This window comes from Lynx rufus, unplaced genomic scaffold (genome assembly GCF_022079265.1).
Source record: "Lynx rufus isolate CCGP_SWC_20201006 ecotype Redwood Valley unplaced genomic scaffold, mLynRuf1.p SCAF_9, whole genome shotgun sequence".
Classification (NCBI taxonomy): Eukaryota; Metazoa; Chordata; class Mammalia; order Carnivora; family Felidae; genus Lynx; species Lynx rufus.
In genome coordinates, this window is record NW_025814897.1 from 65,944,057 (window position 1) to 65,967,188 (window position 23,132).

The 23,132-nt window shown below is 44.7% G+C and overlaps 1 protein-coding gene across 4 annotated transcripts in view; it reads right to left on the bottom strand.

Moving 5' to 3' along the window:
- SCUBE2 (signal peptide, CUB domain and EGF like domain containing 2) overlaps positions 1 to 21,656 on the bottom strand; it is a 69,492-nt gene extending 47,836 nt beyond the window's left edge. For all 4 annotated transcript variants that reach the window (XM_047071689.1, XM_047071687.1, XM_047071688.1 and 1 more), the window contains exons 1-6: positions 21,536 to 21,656; positions 20,062 to 20,184; positions 13,019 to 13,144; positions 8,465 to 8,599; positions 3,238 to 3,363; positions 183 to 299 (exon numbers count right to left, since the gene is read on the bottom strand). In XM_047071689.1, the coding sequence (XP_046927645.1) occupies positions 183 to 299; positions 3,238 to 3,363; positions 8,465 to 8,599; positions 13,019 to 13,144; positions 20,062 to 20,184; positions 21,536 to 21,656 (748 nt within the window). The remainder of the gene's footprint in view (positions 1 to 182; positions 300 to 3,237; positions 3,364 to 8,464; positions 8,600 to 13,018; positions 13,145 to 20,061; positions 20,185 to 21,535) is intronic.
- Positions 21,657 to 23,132: the final 1,476 nt, after the last annotated feature.

A 23,132-nucleotide genomic window follows, 5' to 3' on the forward strand; every position in this document is an offset into this window, starting at 1 on the left:
CACCCTCCCAGGACTAGACTTCTCCCACCACCACATGTAAAGCATCACGGAACCCATCTGGAGGCAAATGCTCTGGAAATACCCTGAATCTGGTGCTAAACACCATTAACAGTTAGGTTTAGTTTTGGGGTTAGGGGTGGGCAGGCTGGGGCAGACCCTCACCAAGTGTAGGGGTCACTCACCGAGGCAGCTCCTTCCATCTGTGTGCATCTTGTACCCTGGGTGGCAGCTGCACTCCGGGCCTTCGGTGGTGTCCTCGCAGGAGTGCTGGCACCCACCATTCCCATGGTTACAGGTCACTAAGAGGAAACCCAAGCAACACACTGAGCACTGACTTTTCCACAATCAGGGATGGGTTTGCTTCAGAAGATCTCTGCTTGTCATTCAGCAAGTTTTGAACACCTACTGTGTGCTAGGCACAGCACATAAAAGAAGTAACCCTGACTCAGAGCCAGACGCTGTCTATATAAACAGATAGTCACAGTATGAATTCAAGAAATGCTGGGGCACCTGGGTGGCTCAGTAGGTTAAGCATCTTGACTCTTGATTTCAGCTCAGGTCACAATCTCACAGTTCGTGAGTTCGAGACCCACATCGGGGTCTACATTGTCAGTGCAGAGCCGCCTGGAGATTCTCTCTCTTTCCCTTTCTCTCTGCCCCTCCCCTGCTCTCTCTTTCTCTCTCTCAAAATGAATAAATAAACTTAAAAAAAACATTTTAAAAAAAGAAATGCTGAATGACAGATTTGAGCAGTTATACAGGAAAATGGCAACAGGAAGGTAAGAGAGAATATCACCATTCCAGGGGAAGTATGCCAAAAGATTCTAGACTACTGCTTTGTTCTATCAGGAGAAGTTTGCATATTAATACAGCTATACTGGGGCTTTAGAAAATGTTCTAGCACTTTACTCTGGAAGAAACAGATAATACTTATTTGTACAAATATGTTAGAATTTCTCTCATCAGATTCTATCTAGATTACTTAGAAGGGAGGGAATGTAGAGGAAATGATGACTGCACACATTTAATGCAACATTAACCAACGATTACGAAGACTGTGTATGAACTCACTGATGATAAGCCAAAAAAAAAAAAAGCCAACTCAAAATGATCTATCATCGGGGCGCCTGGGTGGCGCAGTCGGTTAAGCGTCCGACTTCAGCCAGGTCACGATCTCGCGGTCCGGGAGTTCGAGCCCCGCGTCGGGCTCTGGGCTGATGGCTCAGAGCCTGGAGCCTGTTTCCGATTCTGTGTCTCCCTCTCTCTCTGCCCCTCCCCCGTTCATGCTCTGTCTCTCTCTGTCCCAAAAATAAATAAACGTTGAAAAAAAAAATTTTTTAAAAAATGATCTATCATCAAACTGAACCGTGGTTACCTCTGGCAAGAGAAATGGGAAAGGGAAGGTTATAGATTTTCTTTACACACTTAGGGCTGTTGAAATTCTTATATAAGCATTTGTAATGTTTCCAATGTGAAAGAACGAAATACATATTTGTGACGTGAGAAAGAAACTGTTCTGTGGTCACAGTGGTGTAAAAATTGAGTATGTCTGAGAACAACTAAATGGGAATATGGAAAAAGTGAAGGGACATGAGGGAAGAGCAAAAAACAAACAAACAAAAACAGTGAAACAGCTGGTTATGTGGTGGAATTCTTCTGTTTTTCTTTTTGTTCTTTCCTCAAATGTAATTATAATAATTTTTGAGGAAGTGACATCTCAAGAATATTTTAAAATTTAAATTCCAGGTATTCTACTAGCCCCTGAAAAACTGAACTGCCAAAGAGTCTCACTCCACAGGTGAGTCTCCTCTAGAGACATGGGTCCTCCTTGTGAAGGCACCTAGTGGAGCCATTTGGTTCAGCCCACTAGAAGCTCGCAGGGACAGCCTCACTTTTAGGAGTCCTAAGAGTCTATCAGAATCTATTTCTGGTGGTGGCACCAGCCCTGGTTTGGCAGGTTTAAGAGCTGCACTCTGCTTTGTGATGGAGACAATGGAGAAAAGTCTCTCACCAGAGAAACTACCTCCTCATCTCTTAACCACTCAGGTCGACTCACTGTAAACAACCATCCTCCGCAAACTGCAGGGGAATTATAGAAAGTCCATGGCTTTGGGAAGAGTTGCTAAAGGAAAACCATCCGTCTCCTCTGGCATAGATAGTGGTTTAGGAACACCTTTAATGGCAGGTTGTTCCCTATTACCAGTTGGAGTTTCATTATTGTGTTTCATCGTTGTATGGCAGCTGTGTCCAGACTGGGTACACCATTGATCCATCCATTCATAAATAAATGTGTAGTGAGCACATCCTGTGGTAGGCACCAGGGGAAGACTAAGAAGCAAAAATAAGACAAGGTCCCTGACTGTGGGGGCTCACAGCTGGGGAGACAGACACATAAATACACAATTCAAGCCTGGTGTCGTGTGCTATAATTGAGGAATCAACAGTGCTGTGGGAGCCAAAATACAAAATGGCTGCCCGGTCTGTCAGGGCTTTTGGGGAAGTCTAGCAAAGTGCTAAAGAGCCTTCGAGCTAGATCGACACCCGAATCCTAATTGGCCATGTGCTCCCTGTGTGACCTTGTTGCTTTACCTTCTCCATAATTTTCTCAACTAAAAATGAGGATAATAATACTTAGCTCATAGGGTGGTGATATTAAGAATTCAATGGAATTGGTACATCTTTGGACAAGACTTTGCACACAGTAAATGTTCCCCAAAAGTAGCTATTATCCTTATCATTATTAGGCGTTAGGCAGAATATTAAAAATTGAGTGAGAATTCACCAAGCCAGGTGAGGAGGAGGGCTTGGAGAAGGCTTGGAGGCATGAAAGAACATGGGCTGTTCTCCATCAGGCAAATAGGTCGGTGTTTGGGAAAAGGAGGTGGATGTGGCTTGTACAAGAAGCAGGACCAGGTAGCAAAGAGCTGTGATTGCCAGATGACAACATTTGGTTTCATTCTGTGGGAACAGGGAGACTGGCCCCCAACATTCACAGTCCTCACTCCCAAATTTTATTTCCTTCTGATTGGTTCCCTTAAAAAGTATCATTTCCTTTCCCTATCAGAGACTACCCTTGTGCAGCAAACTTAGTCCTCAGTGAAGGTCAGTATCTTAAGATGGCTGCCTTTCCTGATGTGATTGCTCCACCATGAGGTGGCATTTCTGATCCTGGGCTGCAGAAGACAACCTGTGGAGTAGGATGGTTCCCAGCACAGGCGTGTGCCAGTCTCTACTTACGGATGCAGTCTCTCTGATTCTTGGCCAGCTCAAAACCTGGCCTGCACTCGCAGGCGACACTGCCCTTCGGGGCCTCCTTGCAGATGTGACCACAGCCGTGATTCTGATTCATGCAGCTCAGACCCTCTGCAAAACAGCAGCATGCAGCCAGTGAGCAGGCTGTAGGCACAGCCCTGAGCCCCAGGGGCACTGCAAAAGGCTGGGGAGAGGGGGGACCTGCCTGCCTGGGTCTCCATCAGCCCCACATTTTAAACAAACATGTCATCCGAATCCAATCAGGTCAATTAACAGAGACATAAAAAATTTTTTATCTCACCCAAGAGATACAATGTCTGAAGTCTCCTAGAGGTAGGAGCCTTCCAAATACACTGAAAAGAAAGCGCAAGAGCTCTCTGGGGGGTGTGGAACCACAGCCTGCAGACCCCGGGAACTGCTACCTAGACTCTTACCTCTGCCAGGTTGTTACCCATGCTGACCAAGGATACAAAGAGGGGACAATCTCTCTAAGGAAATCTGCAGAGACGAAGATTCCCAACTGGTTCACATACTCTTGAAGATGATTTTCTGAAAATGTCAACTCCCCTCTCTACCCCAACCAAATCCACACTTTGGAGGGGACTCTGACTACTATCTTCTGGCATCAGCATGTGAACACCAGCCCAGAGGCCTCTCTTCTGTGACCACTCTCACCTAGTCTCTGGGCCCTCCCTCAGCAGGTTCAGAGCATAGCAACAACACAACAGAGAGAACAGAAATGACCTCACACATGTGCTGTAAAATCCTTTCCACGTATACTATCATTTTCATTAGGTCCAATCTTGTGGTAACAGAGCTGGGAAGAAGATTCTTTTCCTGGCTAGTTTAATATGCATTTAAATGATGGGGTCATAACATAATGTATATCTGTGTGGTTTGCCAGAATCCAATTCTTTGAGACCCTGCCACCTGCCAGAACTCTGGAGGAACTCTCATCACACCCAAGAGTATTCTCAAAACCTCTGCTCAGTTTGTACTGCATTATTATATTAAATACATCCCCATGTGATGCTTCTTTGCCTCTGTACAATAAGTGTCTTTGAGAGTAGGTTTTTTGTTTTCAACTAACAAGACACTCTCTAACACTAGAAGTAGAAATTTAAAAAAAGTTTTTAACGTTTATTTATTATTGAGAGTCAGAGAGAGACCGAACATGAGCATGGGAGGGGAAGAGACAGGGGGAGACACAGAATCTGAAGCAGGCTCCAGGCCATCAGCACAGAGCCCGACGCGGGACTTGAACTCACAAACTGCGAGATCATGACCTGAGCCGAAGTCAGATGCTTAACCGACTGAGCCACCCAGGCACCCCAAAAGTAGCACTGTTTTAAACATGAGTACAAAAAGTTTTCATTCAACTTCTTTAGGATCCTACACTGTTCTGTATTGTGCCCCTAAAATCTTTTGACTTAATTAGAATCAGTTGGTCCTAATTAAGTCAAAAGTCACTTCTCGCTAATTCTCACCATAGAGTCATTGATCTATGCTTAACTGGAATAGCTGATTTAATACAAACAGATGTCATTCCTATTCCAAAAGACAGCGTAACTGTTAATACATCCCATATTCTCTTAAAGCCATTTTGTTTTTTATCTGACAGTTACAAGCTGTTTGAACTCCAGCACTCAGTCTGCTGGAAGTTGCTGAGATTCATTCACCCATGCCAAGGCTGCTGTCAGTTAACACAGAATGGGGCTTGTACTGGATCAGAGCAAAGCTCTCTCTTAGTTCTGGCTGGTGATTTTTGGAAATGTTATTTGCTCCCAATACTGAGACAGCACAGGAGGTGAGAGCTGTCTCCAGAAGCAGCGCCCTGTCCTCCTAGGAAGGCCCAGCAAGAATTACATTTGTTCATGGATCAACAGAGCATTTGGAATGACAGGCACCAGGAGTACCAGGGCTAAACATAACAGTGCCCAAGAAAAGGCAGCAGGAACACCTGCAAAGTACGCTCCCCAAACAGGTCAGCTGCTGCTTCTCTTCACTCTGTTTTCAAGTCTAAGACATTTGCAAAGTGACCTTTACCACCTCAGAGGAGCAATTTACTTACACAAGAAATATTTCATAAGAATTGACTGTAAAAGAAAGAAAGAAAGAAAAGAAAAGAAAAGAAAAGAAAAGAAAAGAAAAGAAAGAATTGGGGCACCTAGGTGGCTCAGTCAGTTAAGCATCCAATTCTTGGTTTCAGCTCAGGTCAGGATCTCATGATTCATGAGTTCAAGCCCTGCATTGGACTCTGCCAATAGCATGGAGTCTGCTTAGGATTCTCTCTCTCTGTTTCTCTCTTTCTCTCTCTCTCTCCCTCTCTCTGCTCCCCCCCCCCAACTTGCACTGTCTCTTTCTCAAAATAAATAAACTTTTTAAAAAGTTAAAAAAGAAAGAAAGAAAGAAAGAAAGAAAGAAAGAAAGAAAGAAAGAAAGAAAGAATTGACTGTGTCAGATGCCATTGGGATACACAAAAAGTTGCCCCCAATGTCCTATCATGTCAAGCCAGACCTAAACTTACCAGGAGGTAATAGAGGTTAAAATGACTCTGGAAATGCTGGGGGCTTTTCAAAAGGTGCCCCGAAAGCTGTTCATAGTACCCTGACACACACAAAAAAATGCCACTGCTAGGGGAAGCAGATGGGTCCGGTCCCAACTGGGAGGCCCAGCCAAGATTCTGGCTCCCCCCAGAAATTGGGCTGGCAGTCATGTTTAGGGTTGTTTAGTTTACCGGGAGGGAAATAGCTCACAAAAACATTAGAAATAGCCTATTGCGGTGGTCCCCAGCTCAGTCTCCCTGAAGAATATTTCTGGAAACTGAATTAATATATGCCTTGCAAACAGAGCAAGAAATGTTCTACAAAAGACAGAGACAGGCCCTGTTGAGAGCACAGCCCCTTCCTCACTACCCTGACACCTTCCCCCTACTCTGCAAGGGCAGCGGTGCAAGCATCGAAAAATATTCTCAGACCAGACAAAACAAAAGAGGAATGCTCATTTTGAGAGCCTGAGCACCCATGAATGGGGACAAAGGCCAGCCAGGGCAGTATGTCTCTCTCCAGCCTACCCCCATTACATGGGTGAAAACACACAGTCTCTTTATCAGAGCTTTGGGGTCTCTAAGAATAATAATTTAAAAAAATCAATAGCTTAAGCTTTCCCTCAGAGTCATCTATTATGATCCCCTAAATTGAAGAACATTTAGTAAATAATTATTAAAAGTAACCACAACACTAGAAAATACTAGCTTGTAATGTCACCTTCTTTTAACCAATTTTGGAGTATCAACAATGGGTTTTAAAGTCCATTTTAATAACAGGTTCTAAGGGTTTAATGTGCACATCAAGGAGGAAATCCTAAAGGAACACTGTTTACAGACTGATCTATTTGAAGAGTTAAAACCCTAGGATGGACAGGGTCTCAGTTACAGACTGCTATAATCTGATGGCTTACACTACCCTGAATTCACCAAGCAATCAGGTTGAAACACCACGGAAAATCACAGAGAGCACACTTAGACCACAACTCAAATTCTTGGATTTTGGCTTTAGCTCCAGACAAATAAGTTCATTTTAAATACTCTTCAGGGAATCCAAGAATGTCTGAATTGTAGAAAATTTAGAAAACACAGATTGCAAAAAGGAACTGCTTTTGTATTTACTTCTGTTATGAAGAGCCTGTGTCTGTAATCAGTCTGGAGGTCTCGCCAGAGGGGAGAAAGGGGCTGAGCTACTGCTTTGGAAGTGCAAGAGTAAGAGATAATCTTAATCACTGCGAACTGCTTTGTGACTGGGTAGGATCCATACTGTGTTCAAGCAATGGCATGACCTACAGGTCCCCACCCCATTCCCCACCACCTGTAGGGAAAGCCGAGTGACTTCCCAGGAAGCAGCTTTGAGCAACCAAAGAGGAGGTGCCCAGAGATCCAGATCGCTTTTAACTGCTGGAGTCTTAATCCTGCCTATTCCCAGATGCGGGGCTCACAGAAAAATCCAGAGCACCTACCAGGAGCTTTAAACCCAACTGTTCCTCTATCAAGTGCCATGCCTGCATGAGATAAGAGATCTGCCGGATTAGAACCAGTATTTGTCCAACCCACCCAAACCCTGAGAACTAGCAGGCTCAGGATGATAAGACTCCTCAAACCCACTAGCCCATGACCATTCTTCTTACTACCCAAACAGGCTTCCTAAGTCAGGTACAAGGAAGGAGCCATCATTCTTGGAAAATGAGGCAGAAATCATCCTCCAAAAAGACACTCTTGGAAAGTCACAAGAACCATGATTTAACAATAAATCTACAAATGTGTGATGAAATAGTAGAAGAACTTGAAATCACCTCATTCTTAAGTTATGAGAATGAACAAGCAGCACCACATGCCAAGAGGAGTTAATAGTCTAATGTTTAGAGCATTTCCCTCAAAAACAGACTCAGGCAACCCCAGGAGAAATACAGCCACCAAAATGTGGTTCTTTGGCTTAAGAAAGTGCAGAGAATTAAAAACATGTCATTCAGTTAAAAGTGGCTGACTGGCCACGTGTTCCTAATGCCTCTCCCTCCTAAGAATCCACTGAACTAATAGAGGAATTAAAAAAAAGTATAGGCCCAAAGCAAAGAGAACAAAAGGGAGGCCATCAGAAGAGTTGTCTACAAATTTATGGAGGAATCATAAGCAGCCACACAGGAAAACCACAGCATAGAAAGCCCACTTGTAGGGAGGGGGTCCTAGAATGCCAGAGGCTCAGGGTTCAAAAATGGGAAACCCAGGGAAGGCCAGATCCGGGTCTGCAAGTCCTTATAAAAAGGCTCCAGCCCCTCCCTGCCCACCCAGAGCTCAGAGCAGGCTCGCGCTTGGGGCTGTGGTTTGCAGCACCGTTTTGAAAAACTTGGCAGATTGTCCATTACATTCTTCCTGAGACACCTAGTCATGTTTGAAATGTTCTCTATTTAAAGATTAGAATCAGGAATGTGAGAGTTTAAAGAGCTCTCAGAGCTCACCCAGCCCAACCCACTTATTTTGCCAGGTGAGGAAGTGGAAGCTAAAATAGCTTGCCCAGGGTTCACCCAGTAGCAGGGTCTAGATTCATCCACAAGCCTCCAGAATGTCTATACTCCGTACTTCCCCTCTAAACTCACTCAGGGTGAGGGGTTTCCTTGCCCCCTGCACCCTCCCCCCCTGCCCAGGCCCACAGCAGAGCAGAGGCACCTTCGGAGCGGTGAATGCATGTATGCTGATTGTCACTCAGGAAAAATCCCTCCTTGCAGCGGCACTCGTAGCTCCCCATGACGTTGACACAGGTGTGCTGGCAGCCGCCATTGTTCTCCAGGCACTCATCCACATCTGGAGGGAGAGGAGGATTAGCCTTTGCTTTTGTGACTGTTTCAAATGCCCACCCCTCCCAGCATCTCAGGACACCCGCTAAGCAGAGATGAGGTCCCTCTTCCTTCCCTGCATCACAGAAACTCTCAGAATTGACGCTAGCAGGGACCCAAGACCACAAAGTTCTGGGGCTCACTTAAGCAGGCCCTCCACATGAATACAAGATAATATATTCCGTAAATATTTATTGAACACCTTCTCTTTCCAAAGTATGGTGCTAGAGGGGACAGTAAAACACAGATGAGTAGGATCAAATTCTTTTGCTCTAGGAGCATGGCCTTCAGCAAAGGGAAAGAGACAAACGTACAAGTAATTGTGAGATACAGTAAAAGGTGGTACAAAGGAAAAAGAGGCTACCTGGTTGTGGGGTATCAGGTTGGGTTTTATGGAAAAGCTGATGGAAGATGGGATGTCTTCAGTTCTAAATCAGGAGAAGGGATTCTGGACAAAAGAAAGAGTATGAGCATAGCACAAATGCTGGGGAGCATGGAGCATGTTCAGATAAGGGTGAGTCATTCGTTTGGCTGGAGCATGGGTACATGCAGGGAAGTTATAGGAGATAAAGCTGGGAATAGATTGGGTCACTCTGTGGAGGACCTTGAATACCTGTCTCTTAATCTAAGAGGCAGTTGGAACCACTGTAGCAAGGGTGGCATGGCCAGATCCTGGAGTTAGGAAGAATAAGGTGATAGCCAAGGGTAGGACACAAGGAAGGAGAAGAATCAAAAGCCTGGCTTCACATGTGAACCTGAAATAGCCTCAGCTGGTGCTAGTCGGGGACAGGGCCTGGGGCCTGGCTGAGGGGATGCCTAGGAAGGAAAAAACAGAAGCACTGTGGGCAAGGTGCCTGCAGGGTGGAAAGCCACATGGGCATCGGGTAGGGTGGCCGAGAAACATGGTGAAGACCAGAGCTGGGTAGGGAAATGGGGATGGGGCTGTGGTTGGCCCCCACCACGGTAGGGAGGTGATATATGTGAGATGCTGACATTCAGGCCTTGGTCCAGTAGCAGAGGGAAACCTGAGTCTGGTGTTGTAAAGACACCTCTGAGAGTCATTTACTTGTGGTGGCCTTATAAAGTGGTGGATGTAGATAAGAAAGCCCCAGGCAGGAGTGTGGGAAGGGACAGAAGGGTTGCAGAGAGCACATAGCCAGAGGTAGAATTCGGGAGAATACTAGCAGCAGGAGGTAGGTGAGACAGCAGAAGCCCCAGAAGAGGAGCCATCAGAAAGACAGAAAGGGGGTGAATCTTCCTCTATCTGTCTTTCTGTGCCCCCCAGGATGGAGTTAGGGGACTTTCCTTCCACTGTGTCATAAATTACTCTGTGCATGGCTCTACCAATACACTTACCATAGTGTATTCTCAAAATCTTCTTTTTTTAAATTTGTACCTTGGACCCCTCAAAATCTTTTACCTATCCATCTCCACTAGACTGTGAACTCCTTGAGGACAGAGACCTTTGTTTTATTTAGCATAGCCCTGGAACTTCAGGTGCACATTAATTGTTCAATGCATGAACAAAAAAGCAGGAGAGCACAGCATCACTAGAGCCAAATAAGAGGAAACTTCCAGAAAAATTTCAGACATGACAAAGACTCAAGGAGAAGGCTGATATAAAAGCAATTTATTTCTCTAGCCTGATTTCCCATGTGCCTATCATTAGCTTCTGGGCACATCCATAACAAGAAAATTCACATTTAAATATCTGTTATCTGGTTTCAAGTTTCTGATCTTACAGTCATGCATCCTCCCACACTACCAGGCAGATGCCTTTCTAAACTGATGGGACCCGAGCCATCCCCTTAAGCCTAACAAACTTGCCCTTCTCTATGCCAAAGGGTGAAGGGAGCACATTCCAAAGGATGAGCTACTCTGGAACACACCTGGCCAAGGTGTTCCATGGTGAGGACTCATGGTGAGCTGGAGAGATCTGTTTCCCTGAACACCAATTCCTGGATTGGTTTTGAGTAAAGGTGTGCTCCCCTCTGAGCCATCACCCACCCACCCTCCATTTAACCCACTATTCCTTTCTCCAAAGCAATTAGAAATGTGCCATTAAGTGACACACTCTGACTGAATTAATACAAAAGTGTGTGTGTTCACATGCACAAAGAGGTATCACTAGCCTGGCAAGTTTCTCTAGACTGCAAAACAGTGGTTCTCCACCCTGGCTGCATGTTAGCACCCAGATGCTTGGACCCCACCTCCTGAGACACTGATATAACTAGTCTTGGATGAGACTTAGGCAGTGGTATTGTTTTAAACTTCTCCAGTGATTCTAACGCACAGCCAGAGTTGAGAACCACGGCCCCCACACTGAATAGCTACAATGCACCCCCAGACACTCAAAAAATGGAAACTGAATTCAGGCAGGTGAGATATGTGGAAGAGCTACATTTCGTTTTTCAAGCTCAATGGCATTCAGGATCTTGGAGCAGTCTGGGTTTGGTGCCAGATTTAAGTAGTATTTGTACTGTGTATATTCTGGTATATTGTAGCTAGTATGTGGTAAGGGGCTGAGGAGAGGCAAGGGGTCATCCCAGAGAACACAGGAAAGTACTACTCCTGAAAAGTTCTGGCTCTGAGCTTCCTTGTCACAAAATGCTTCAACCCTTTCAAGTCTAAATGGCAGAGAAATCTCTGTATCTGCTGGTCCTGCTCTTCTAACTATATCACTTTATTTCTCATGGCTTCCTTTAAAGAATCGTTTGCCCCTTTGGATACACTCAGTGGATACTCAGGATCTTTCTGTCAGGAAGATCCTTGCTACCAAGTCCACAAAGAGACCCCAAAGAGGGGGAATGGAGAGAGGCTGCTGAAATATCTGTGTTAGCAGACAAGGCAAGGAAAAGACTCCTGGGCTGAGGATTTCTGAACTGGCCTTTCCTCAAAACCACCTGACCCAACGCTGGCCCAGGTCCTTAAACCCTGCATAGTTTGGCCTGTTGCTCTTAAGAATCTCACACATTCCCCCAAGCACAACTTGGGGTTTAGGCAAAACTGTAATGACTAGATCTGCCATTAGATATAAATTCCCAAAATGCCACTTTTGGCAAACCAAAAGGACATGTGAGATTTACCCCAGATAATGGTAAAAAACAAAGCCAAACCCTCCAAACATACTGCATGCTTCCCAAAATATTACACACTGAAAGTGACTTCATATTTTGTTCAGTTTTTAATTAATCTCAATTGATTATTGTTGTCATGATGGTCTCTCTAGTGTCTTTTTGAGGCCTGGCTGCCCTAGATAGTCTGCAAAGGGGTTAGTGAGCCCCCAGCCCTCAATCAAATCTTCCTGACAGCTACAGGCTTGGAAAGCCAAGTGGTCTGACCCAAAGACTGACCTCTCACACAGAGCACAAATAGGAAGGGACAGAATCTATTTCAGGATGGGGTTCCAGGTGACAGTGAAGCGGGATAAACATCATACAAGGATTGATTCCCAGAATCAAAAGACTTTGGAAAGACTCTCCTTCTCTACCACTCAAAAAACAAGTTCTGTCTGTACTTATCTATGCTGATCTCAAAGCATTTAATCAAGTGGCCATTCCCCCTGTACTATAAGGGAGCATCTCAGTAGCTGTCCACTCTGTGTCAGGACCTGGTTCAAGTTACTCCTTGGTCAGCCAAGCAGATATCAGCAGGTTAACCGCATAAAAGGTCATCAGCATCAAAGGACCCTGATGCCATCTGTGTCCCATGATGTCCTCCTGCACAACTGATAACACCAGCCTTAAAATGCAAACAGACCATGAATACCTTTCTGCCAAGTGTGCTGCATCCTCTAAGACTATTCCACACCCAGCCCCATCCAGTTGCTTGCTATTTCTGAATTCTGTTTATTCCTGGCATAAGCAACGAATGTAAACAATGCTCTTTGCAGTCCGTAACTCAGGAACTAAAACTCCGACAGATGTTTCTGTTTTGTGGGATAATAGGATGATGTTAATGGAAGGTTTCTGTTTGAACTCCTTTGCCTTTCAAGAAAAAAGGAGGTGGGGTTACCTGGCTGAAATCCAATCACATATTTGGAATTTTCAGAATAAGTAGTTTTACCTAATTCTAGAATAGAGATACTTACAGCATTAAATCAAAGATCTTAAAGGTGACAAGTCAATGCTAGAAAGTCAATACGTAGTAACAATGATGTTGTCCATCTCCTTAGACTAATGGAGAATTTACATTATGAATGATCACATATAAACCAAAGCACTTTACCTCGTTTTCTCTCAGGGACTATGATTTTGAGGGGGCCAGAAAACACAAGTCTCTGATCCCCTTTTTGTTTTAATGAGTATGTTTTTGTCAAAGGAAAGAAAAGGGTGGGGTGCCGGAGGGTAGGTAGAGTAGAATTGCGATTTCCAACTGTTTTCCTTACCAAGACAATTATGACCATCATGAGCCAACATGAAGCCATCAAAACAAGTACAGCGATAATTGCCTGGAATATTCAAACAGTCATGGACACAGCCTCCGTTGAATTCATTTTCACATTCATCAATGTCTGAGGAATAAAACAGAAGTAAGCCAGACAGGTGGCATTTCTTTAGCATGGAGATATAATGTATTTACCTTCCAACCAGCCATCCCACTTCTAGGACTCTAGCCTCAAGATACATCTCCAACAACAGGAAAATAAATATGCACAAGGTAATTCACTGCAGTACTGTTTGTAATCACAAAATACTAGAAACAACCGAAATGCCCATACATAGGAGAGAGTAGTTGAAGAACTACAGTACATTTATTCAATCCAATACTGTGCAGCTGTTAAAAATTAATTAATTAAAAAAATAAAGAATGAGAAAGATTTCTATGAACTGATTTAGGGTGATTTCTAGGATATACTACTAAGTTAAAAAATCAAAATGTGAGAGTACCCGTAGTTTATTATCAGGGAAAAAAAATAAGGGAATATGAAAAAACACACACATGAAATTCCAGCATGTTTTTTGACAGAACTTGACAAGCTTATCCAATTTATATAGAAACGCAAAAGACTCAGAAGAACCAAAACAATTTTGAAGAAGGAGAACAGATTTGGAGGACTTTCACTTACCAAAAATCTATACTTATCAAGACAGTGTGATACAGGCATAAAGAAAAACAGATCAATGGAACAGAATAGAGTCCAGAAATAAACCATTATATTTATGGTCACTTGATTTTAGATAAGAGTGCTTTAGCACTCTTGCCTAATTTGTTGGGACAAATGATTGTCTTGTCCAATTTGTTGGGAGAAATGATAGTCTTTTCAACAAATGGTGCTTAGACAATATCCATCAGCAAAAGATGAATTTGGACCCTTACCTCATATCTCCACAAAAATCAACTCAAAATGGATCAGAGACCCAAATATAAGAGCTTAAACTATAAAACTTTAAAGAGAAAACATAAAACTTTTATGAGAAAATCTTGAGACCTTGGATTAGGTAAAGATTTCTTAGATACAACACCAAACACACAATTCATAAATTTTAAAATTAATAAGTTGGACTTTATCAAAATTTACAACTTTTATACTTATGAAAATAAAGACAAGCCACAGATTGGTGGGAAATATTTGCAAATCACATATGTTATAAAGGACTTACAAAGGACTCTTACAACAAAGAAGACAAACAATCCAATTTTCGAATGGGCAAAGATTTGAATAGACATGTCACCCAAAGATGATATACAAATGGGTAAAAAGCATATGAAAAGACGGCCGACATCATTAATTATTAGGGGAATTCAAGTTAAAACTGCAGTGAGATACCATTTCACACTCACAGGAACAGTTATGATAAAAAAAAAGACAAACAATAGGGGAGGCTGGGTGGCTCAGTCAGTTAAACAAGCGTCTGACTTTGGCTCAGGTCAGGATCTCACAGTTCATGAGTTTGAGCCCTGCATGGATCGGGCCCTGTGCTGTCAGTGCCAAGCCCACTTCAGATCCTTCTCTGGCCTGCCTCCACTTGCACTCTCTCTCTCTCTCTCTCTTTCAAAAATAAATAAATAGTTATTTTTTAAAAAGACAGACAATAGGATGTGGAGAAATGGGAACCGTTATATACTGCTGATGTCAATGTAAGATGGCACCACTTTGGACACAGTATAGCAGTTTCTTAAAAGGTTAAACATAAATTTACCATGTGTGATCTAGAAAGTTCACTCCTAGGTATATATTCAAGAGAAATGAAAAATTATGTACATAACAAAGACTTTGCAGGTAAATGTTCATAGCAACATTACTTATAATAGCCCAAAAGTAGAAACAAGCCAAATGTCCATCAACTAGTGAATGGATAAACAAAATATAGTATGTCCATACAACAGAATACTAGTTAACAATTAAAAAATAAAATAAAATGCCAGTACAGGCTACAACATGGATGAACCTCAAAAACATACTGGGTGAGGGGCGTCTAGGTAGCTCAGTCGGCTAAGCAGCCAACTTCAGCTCAGGTCGTGATCTTGTGGTTCACGAGTTCGAGCCCCACGTTGGGCTGTGCTGACAGCTTGGAGCCTGGAGCCTGCTTCAGATTCCGTGTCTCCGTCTCTCTCTGCCCCTCCCCTACTCACGCTCTGTCTCTCTCTCTCAAAAATAAATTAAAAAATAGCATTTAAAAAAAATTTTTTTAAAAAGCCAAAAACAAAAGACCACATATTGTATGATTCTATTTATATGAAATATCCAGAAAGGCCAATCTATAGAGACAGAAAGTAGACTAGAGGCTGCCTGGAGCTGGGGCTGGGAATAAGGATTAACTGTACCTGGGCATAAGGGATCTTACTGAGACAAGGGAAATGTTTGAAAAGTGGATTATGTGATGGCTGCACAACTCAGCTAATTTACTCAAAATCATTGATTTTTATACTTATTTAGAATTGGTGTCTTTTATGGTATACAAATTAGAATTCACTAAAGTAGTTAAAAGGAAAATTACACATTTGCTGCAAAAGAAATCTAGGAGGCAGGAGAATAAATCAGAAACTAAAAAAGATTGGTAATCAATCCAAGGTATGTGGGAAAAGGATGAAAAGAAGGAATGAGGGGCACCTGGGTGGCTCAGTCGGTTTAAGCATTGGACTCTTGATTTTGGTTCAGGTCACAATCTCACAGTTTGTGAGATTGAGCCCCACGTCTGGCTCTGCCCCAACAGTCCCTCCCCTGCTCTCTCTCTGCCCCTCTCCTGCTCACATGCATGGTCTCTTTCTCTGTCTTTCAAAATAAATAAATAAATAAATAAACAAACAAACAAACAAACAAACATTAAAAAAGAGAGAGAGAGGAGGAATGAGGAACGGAGGAACAAGAATAGGGAGAAGGAGTAATACTTCTCTGAGTATGCCTTTTAATTTAATTTAATTTTATTTTATTCTATTTTATGTTTAAAGTTTATTTAAACTTTAAATAGAGAGAGAGAAAGAGAGAGAGAGAGGGAGAGAGAGAGAGAGAGAGAGAGAGAGAGAGAGAGAGAATCTCAAGCAGACTACACACTGTCAGCACAGAGCCCAATGTGGGGCTTAATGACACAAACTGTGAGATCATGACCTGAACCAAGACCAAGAGTCAGACGCTTAACCGACTGAGCCACCCAGGCGCCCCTGAGTATGCCTTTTTATATAGTTTTGACTCTCAGCACCATAGTGATACATAGATGAATACATACATATATACATAAGTAAATACATATCTTCTTATGTACATACATATATAATCTAGCATACAGAGGTGGGGGAAGAACACATAAAAAATAGGATACAAACAGAAACAAATGAACTCAACTGTATTACAAATGAATAACAACCACACTGAAGGAAATGTAGAAAAAAAAAGTACTAACACCAAGTGACTCTGAAAACCAATATATTAACTAAATGTTGTAAGGCTAAAAATAAAGATAGCTACAAAGAGATACTGTACTCTCGTAAATCTGTTTTACTTGCAAGGCTATAGATTAATAGTGTTGTAAATTATTTATGTGTACACTTGGATTCAACAAACAAGTAACTATCTTGCAGATAATGAGAGCCACCTTTCTCACTGTTGGAAAAAGAAGTTATGAATAACCAAAGAGGGAGATTCAATGAATCTTGTGGCATTGTTTTGGAATCCAAAGCATCATCAGTGTAAGTCATTGTTTTTAATATATATACAAATGGATAAATATAAGCAATAAATATAGATAAATGTGTATATGTGGGTTAGAATACATACATATGTTTCCTAGTTCTGTGCAGTGAGATAGCCTAGGAGCAGTGACATCCCAGTAACAGTAAGAACACCAAGCATTCAGATCTTGGTTTCTATATACCATTTTCCAATAAAAGAAACCAGGGCTCCTTAAAGAAGTGGTTGGTTCCAGGGCTGGGAAGGGAAAATACAAGATGAGTCTGTGGTATCTTATGGTACCAGAAAACAAAGAATTGCCCCCAAAAAGGATGGGGGCATGTCAAAAGGACACAGGAAACAATGTGAAGGAGCTCCCAATGGCTAAAGCTGAAACAATTTGAGCCCAAAATAAATAACTATACATATAATTAAATATCTACCAGTCCATACTGGCATAAATACATAAATCAATGCATAAATAAATGGGGGAGAAGCAACAAGTCTTCCTTACAGAAGAATCTCAGTTAATAGATGTATATGGAATGAGGGAAATACAAAATTACCAATTATTACATCATAGTAATAATTGTTGCAGACAAGATCCACAGTTGGATGCCAAAATCAGTGGGCAAAGACTTGAGAAGAGGGGCTCCTGTGTGGCTCAGTTGGCTAAGCTCAGCTCAGATCATGATCTCATGGTTTGTAGGTTGGGGCCCTGCATCAGGTTCTGCTCTGACAGCTCAGAGCCTGGAGCCTACTTCGGATTCTGTGTCTCCCTCTCACTCTGCCCCTCCCCTGCTTGTGCTCTGTCTCTCTCTCTCTCAAAAATAAACAAACATTTTTTAAAAAGATTTTTAAAAAAAAGACTTGAGAAGTAACAGAGTATTAGCACAGGCTGAATGTATCTACCCTAAGATATGTGTTATTGCAAAAAGAAAAAATAGTAATTTTGCAACAGAGAAACCCAGGATGCACCATCTTTTTTTTTTTTAATAATTTATTGCCAAGTTAGCTAATACACAGTGTATACGGTGTGCTCTTGGCTTCAGGAGCAGATTCCCACGATTCATCACTTACATACGGCACCCAGTGCTCATCCCAACAAGTGCTCTCCTCAATGCCTATCACCCATTTTCCCTGCCCTCCCCACCCATCAACCCTCAGTTTGTTCTCTGTATTTAAGAGTCTCTTATGGTTTGCCTCCATCTCTGTTTGTAACTTTTTTCCCCTCAGGATGCACCATCTTAACCAGGTGATCAAGGTTAATATCACCAGTAGTGGGACATATTAACATCATATGTCTCCTCCCCATGTAATGCACTAAAAAGTGTATAATAGCACTTCTATAGTAGCCTTGACAAAAGCTTCTTTTACTTTTACTTTGTGTATTACTACAAATGCATAACCTTAATTTTATTGTGAGGAAACACAGGACATTCACTTATTGTGTCAATTCCTACCATATCAATTCTTATAATGAAAAAACATAACTTCATATGTATTCAAAAGTATTACAAGTATTTAAAAGATCAAATCCCTCTAGGGGCTCGTGGGTTGCTCAGTTGGTTAAGCATCAGACTCTTGATTTCTGCTCAGGTCGCGATCTCATGGTTTGTGAGATTGAGCCCTGAGACAGTCCTGAGATCAAGCCCTTCAATCAGTCCCTGGTAGGATGCAGTGCTGACAGCAGGGAGCTTGCTTGGGATTCTTTCTCCCTCTCTCTCTCTTTCCCTCCCCCACTCATGGCATGCTCTCTCACTCTCTCTTTCAAAATAAATAAGTAAACTTAAAAATAAATAAATAAAAGATACTATTTCATACATTTTCTGTATTGTTTGACTTTTATACCAATAATACATATTATCATTTTAGAGCCAATTTAAATATATAAAAGCAACAATTCCAGTCAATCATTTTAGTTATTTTAAGCTAAATAGTAGGCTTTTCAGCTATAAACTGTCAGCAATTCAATTCCATGTGTCATACGTCAAGCCCAACAGCTAAGAATAAGGAAATTCCTGCCACTTGTCATTCAATATGTATTCTAACTCAAAGAAACCATAGCACAGTTTCTGCCCATCTCCACCCCCAGAGAGTATACAGTGACTGGAAAACCAGTGAAAGAGTGAACATTTTTCCCCCAAGCAGGGTACCAACATGTGTGAATTCCAGTACTGTAAATAGAATATTTAATACAGTGAGAGTGTGGTATGGAGGAACCTGCAGAGAGATGTCTCAGGGAGAGGTAGTCTTTCGGTGAGAGATGGCTGCCTATCTCTGGGAAAACACGAACTTGAAGAAACACAAGGGCTTTAAGGATAGACTACCAACCCCATTTACTACGAACCTGACCAGGAGCATGTCTCCTCTGATAGGAGAGGCAAGTTTTGCTCCTCATGCACAAAGTATAAATATCAGGATTTCTCACCAAAGAAGGACATCAGGAGGCTGAGTGAATACAAGAGATATGGGTCCAGGGACAGAGATAGGGTAGACGTCTGACTTTCTTTCACTTTTCTTTTAACTGTGTTATTATGGCCACAAGCCCCCCCTCTCAATTCCCCAGGGGCCTCAGGGTCTCACATCTGAGGGATAGGAATGTCAGAGCTCCCCTGAAGAGCCCTGCCAGTTCCAACATGCCATGATTTCCATCCCCAGGAATAGCCTCCTCCTTTCAGTACCCAGTCTCTGGCTAGTTCTGAATTTCAGAATTCATGACACTGGCCCAGAACACAGGATGACAGAGATCAGACTTTAGCTCAAAGATCTGGAACTCCAAGGGCTCAAGGTATCCCTCTGCCTACATCTTTCCAGGGTGAACATGCAGCTTCAAATAAGGCTGGCGCTTGGTGTACCTCTAAAGTTAGGGAGGTCACAATGCCAGCCTGAAGCCAAGAACAAGATGGAGCCTCCAGAGCCAGGAGTGGAGGGCAAGACTCCTGCACTCAGACTCCTGGGCGAGGGTGTAAACTGCCCCAGGGAGGCGCAGGATCGGCCCTTCCCTGGCAGGCACAGCTCTCCTGATTGGGGCTTTCTGCTCCCAAACTGATAGGCACCAAAAATACTAAAGCACTTCTTTTCTTTTTCACAAGCCAGACAAAAGGACATTTCAGAACCACATTAAACTGTATGATCAGCTCTAGGAAAGACCTGATGTTCCTAGTGCTTTAAGGGTCTGAAATGGATTTTGGGGGTGGGTGGTATGACCTGGGGAGGCAGAGGAGCAGCACTTTTACCAACATGAGTGGTCACTACAAGTGCTGAGGAGGTAGGGAGCTTCACCTGCTGGCCCACTCACCACAGGTACCCCAGTCACTTACCCTCACACTGCCTGCCGTCCCCTCGGTAGCCAGGCTTGCAGGAGCACTTGTAGGAGGTGAGTGTATTCTGACAGAGGGCATTGGTGTGGCAGTCATCTAGCCCTTGGGCACACTCGTCCACATCTGCAAAAGAGCATAGCAAGCACTTGGTATGGTGCCCCAAGCCCTCTGTGATCCGGCCTTGGTCCTCTGGTAGCTTCACCTCCCACCAGAACCCCCCCTTCACTCCTCATCAGCTAAACTCTTTGGGAACCCCGGGATGAACCATACCACTTCCAGGCTCCTTTCCCAGGCACAGCCTGTTCCCTTTGACTAGAATACATCCCCCCCCCCCACACACACACCCTTTTCACTCACCTTCTCCAAGAAGCCTACCATGATCCCCCAGTGTAGGTGGGTGTCCTCCACCACCTGCTCCCATATTTATCTCCTTTCATAGCACATATCACACAGAATTGTCACTCTCTGTTTTCCTGCCTGACCTCCCCTCTAAATGGTGTCTTGATTACAGACTGAGTGGGTGTCCCTGATACCAAGCACAGTGCCTGGCACATGAGTAGGCAATAACAAATGCCTGTTGAAGGAAAGACCAGGTTGGCAACAAAACAAAACACTGTGAAAACCAGGCAATGTCAGCTTTCTCAGGGTTTGGGGGATGGGGGAGTAGCTTGCCCTGGGCTCTGACCACACCATCCCCAGCCCTCAGATGGAGGTGCAAAGTGGGAATGGTTCCCACACCCCATCAACCAGCTGCTCACCCTCTCAACCTGGAAACCGGCCTTGGTGGAAGTATTTCCTGGGTTGACACCACTCCAGGATGTTAATTAAAAACAAAAGTTTTGAAAATATTATGAGTCCTGTTAATACAGAACGTCCAGAGTACTTTTCTCTGGCAGCAGAAAACAAAACAAAACGAAACAAAACAAAAAACCCAGGTTTGTTGCGGCTTACGGGGTATTCCCGGATGGATCCTCAACCGGCAGAAAACTCTCCGGAGCCAACCCTGAAGCCGGCCGAACTTCCCGGCCCCAGAAGAAAAGAAGGAGCAAAGCTGCCGAGACCTCACGGACGTACCCCGCCCGGGGCCCTCAGTTTCCCCATCTACACAATGAGGAGCCGGACCCCGGTGACTCCGGTGCCCTCCGTCTTTCTCAGCGGGTAAGAGTCTGACTAGCAAGCGCTCTCCAGGGACCCCGGGCGGCGGGACCGGGCTGGGAACTGTCATTACCCCCGTGTCCGAGGCCGGGCCGCAGCACTCAGGCCCTGGGCCTCTAGCCCAAGCGGTGGTGGTTCCGTGGCCTGGCCCGCGGGTGAGGCCCCAGGGGAGCGGGGGCCACGCGGAGCTTCCGCAGACGAGCCCGGGGCGGGCCAGCGCGGCGCGACCCCACCAGGGGACCCGGGACCCCTTCCCGCCGCCGGCTCCGCATGCCCCTGCCAGGTGCGTCCCCGAGGCTCCGGAGGTGCGGACACTCACCCTCAGGCGGCCCTGGGGCGCGGCTCCGGCCGGGCGGGACGGCCGCGGTCAGCAGCAGCGGCAGCAGCAGCGGCAGCAGCGCCCCGGCCGTCCCAGGGCAGCCGCGGCCCAAGACCCCCATGGATGGCGCGGCGGCTGCGGGCAGAGGCGGCGAGCGTGGCGGCGGCTCCGGGAGGTGTGTGCGGGCGCGCTGCCCGCCGCGCTCTGACACCCCCGGCCCGGCCCCGCCCGGCCCCCGAGCCCCGGCCTCATTTTCACACGGTCCTCCCCGGGCCGGGGCGGGCGGCGCGGGGGGCAGTGCCTCCCCTCCCGTCCCCCTCCCTTCCCCCTCCGGGCTCGGGGTGGAGGGGGCGCGGCCGTGGTGGCCGGAGGGCGGCTGTCAGCGTCCCCAGTGCAGGCCCCGTCGCCAAACCCGCTGCTCCTGCACCCCCGCTGCTCCGTTCCAGCCCTCAGAGCCTCGTGCTCTGCCTGTTTGCAGTGCCCTACAACTTGACCCAGGCCCTCTTTGTGAGGACAAATAGCACTCTGGCCTGAAATATTCAGACTCGAGGCTCCCAGAAAGTGTCCTGTGTAGCTCAGAATCCTATACTCCCTGAACTCCAAGGCCACCTGTGGGGCTTTCCCACCTCTCCACTTGGGGTGAGTAATGTGGTTGGACCCTCAGGAGATTCAGGGGAGACAACCCCAGCTTCCCTGCTCACCTTCACACACACTCTGCACCCTTCTCCATTCTGTCCAGCCCAAGCCTTCTGTGATCCCCAGCCCCAGGCAGTGTCCCACCTGTCCCACTGAGGCACTTGCTTAGACTGTGCCTCTCTGGTGCACTAATGGGCCAGGAATCACAGCAGAAGATGCTCATCTCACTGAACACTAGTTCAACGTGTATGTACAGGGCAGCCAAAACGTGAAGGGAAGGGGGCTAGAGGTCAAAGGTGAGCACCAAGGACAAGAAACCACCAATTTTGCCTGAGGCACAGATGGTATCTATGACCACCTGAACTCATAATGTCAGATTGGGCCAGCTGCAGATGCAGGTGGCAAATGTGAGCTGGCCTTCCAAGCAAGACAGTCCTTACAAGGGAACCCATGTATACAGGGACTTCCCATACCCCCCTTGCCACGGATGACAGAGCCCACTACACTCAGCATCACTCCAGGAACAAATGCCGCTACAATTTCGAGATGCAAGAAAATACTGAGTGGCTTTAATCAGAGCTCCTCTTTATCCAATTTTCTCCTGTAAATATACATACATACATACATACATACATACATACATACATACATACGTATGTGTATGTGTGTATATATTTACAGGAGAAAATTCAATAATGAATATATATGAATAGTGTATATATAGATCTATCTATTCACACACACAAACACACCTTTGGTAATCAGAAAAAAAATAAACATCACAAAAAATACCCACCTAACTCATGCACAAAAACATGTCTTCCTGGGGTCCATGCCCTTCCCAGAGCTCTCCACTCTGTAGCACTACACCCCGACTGCGGCCCCTGTCCTTCCCATGCCCATGGGCCTAGGTGAAGACTGCCTCTTTGGGCCTTCATTGTTAGTGCTGCTGCCTGATGGA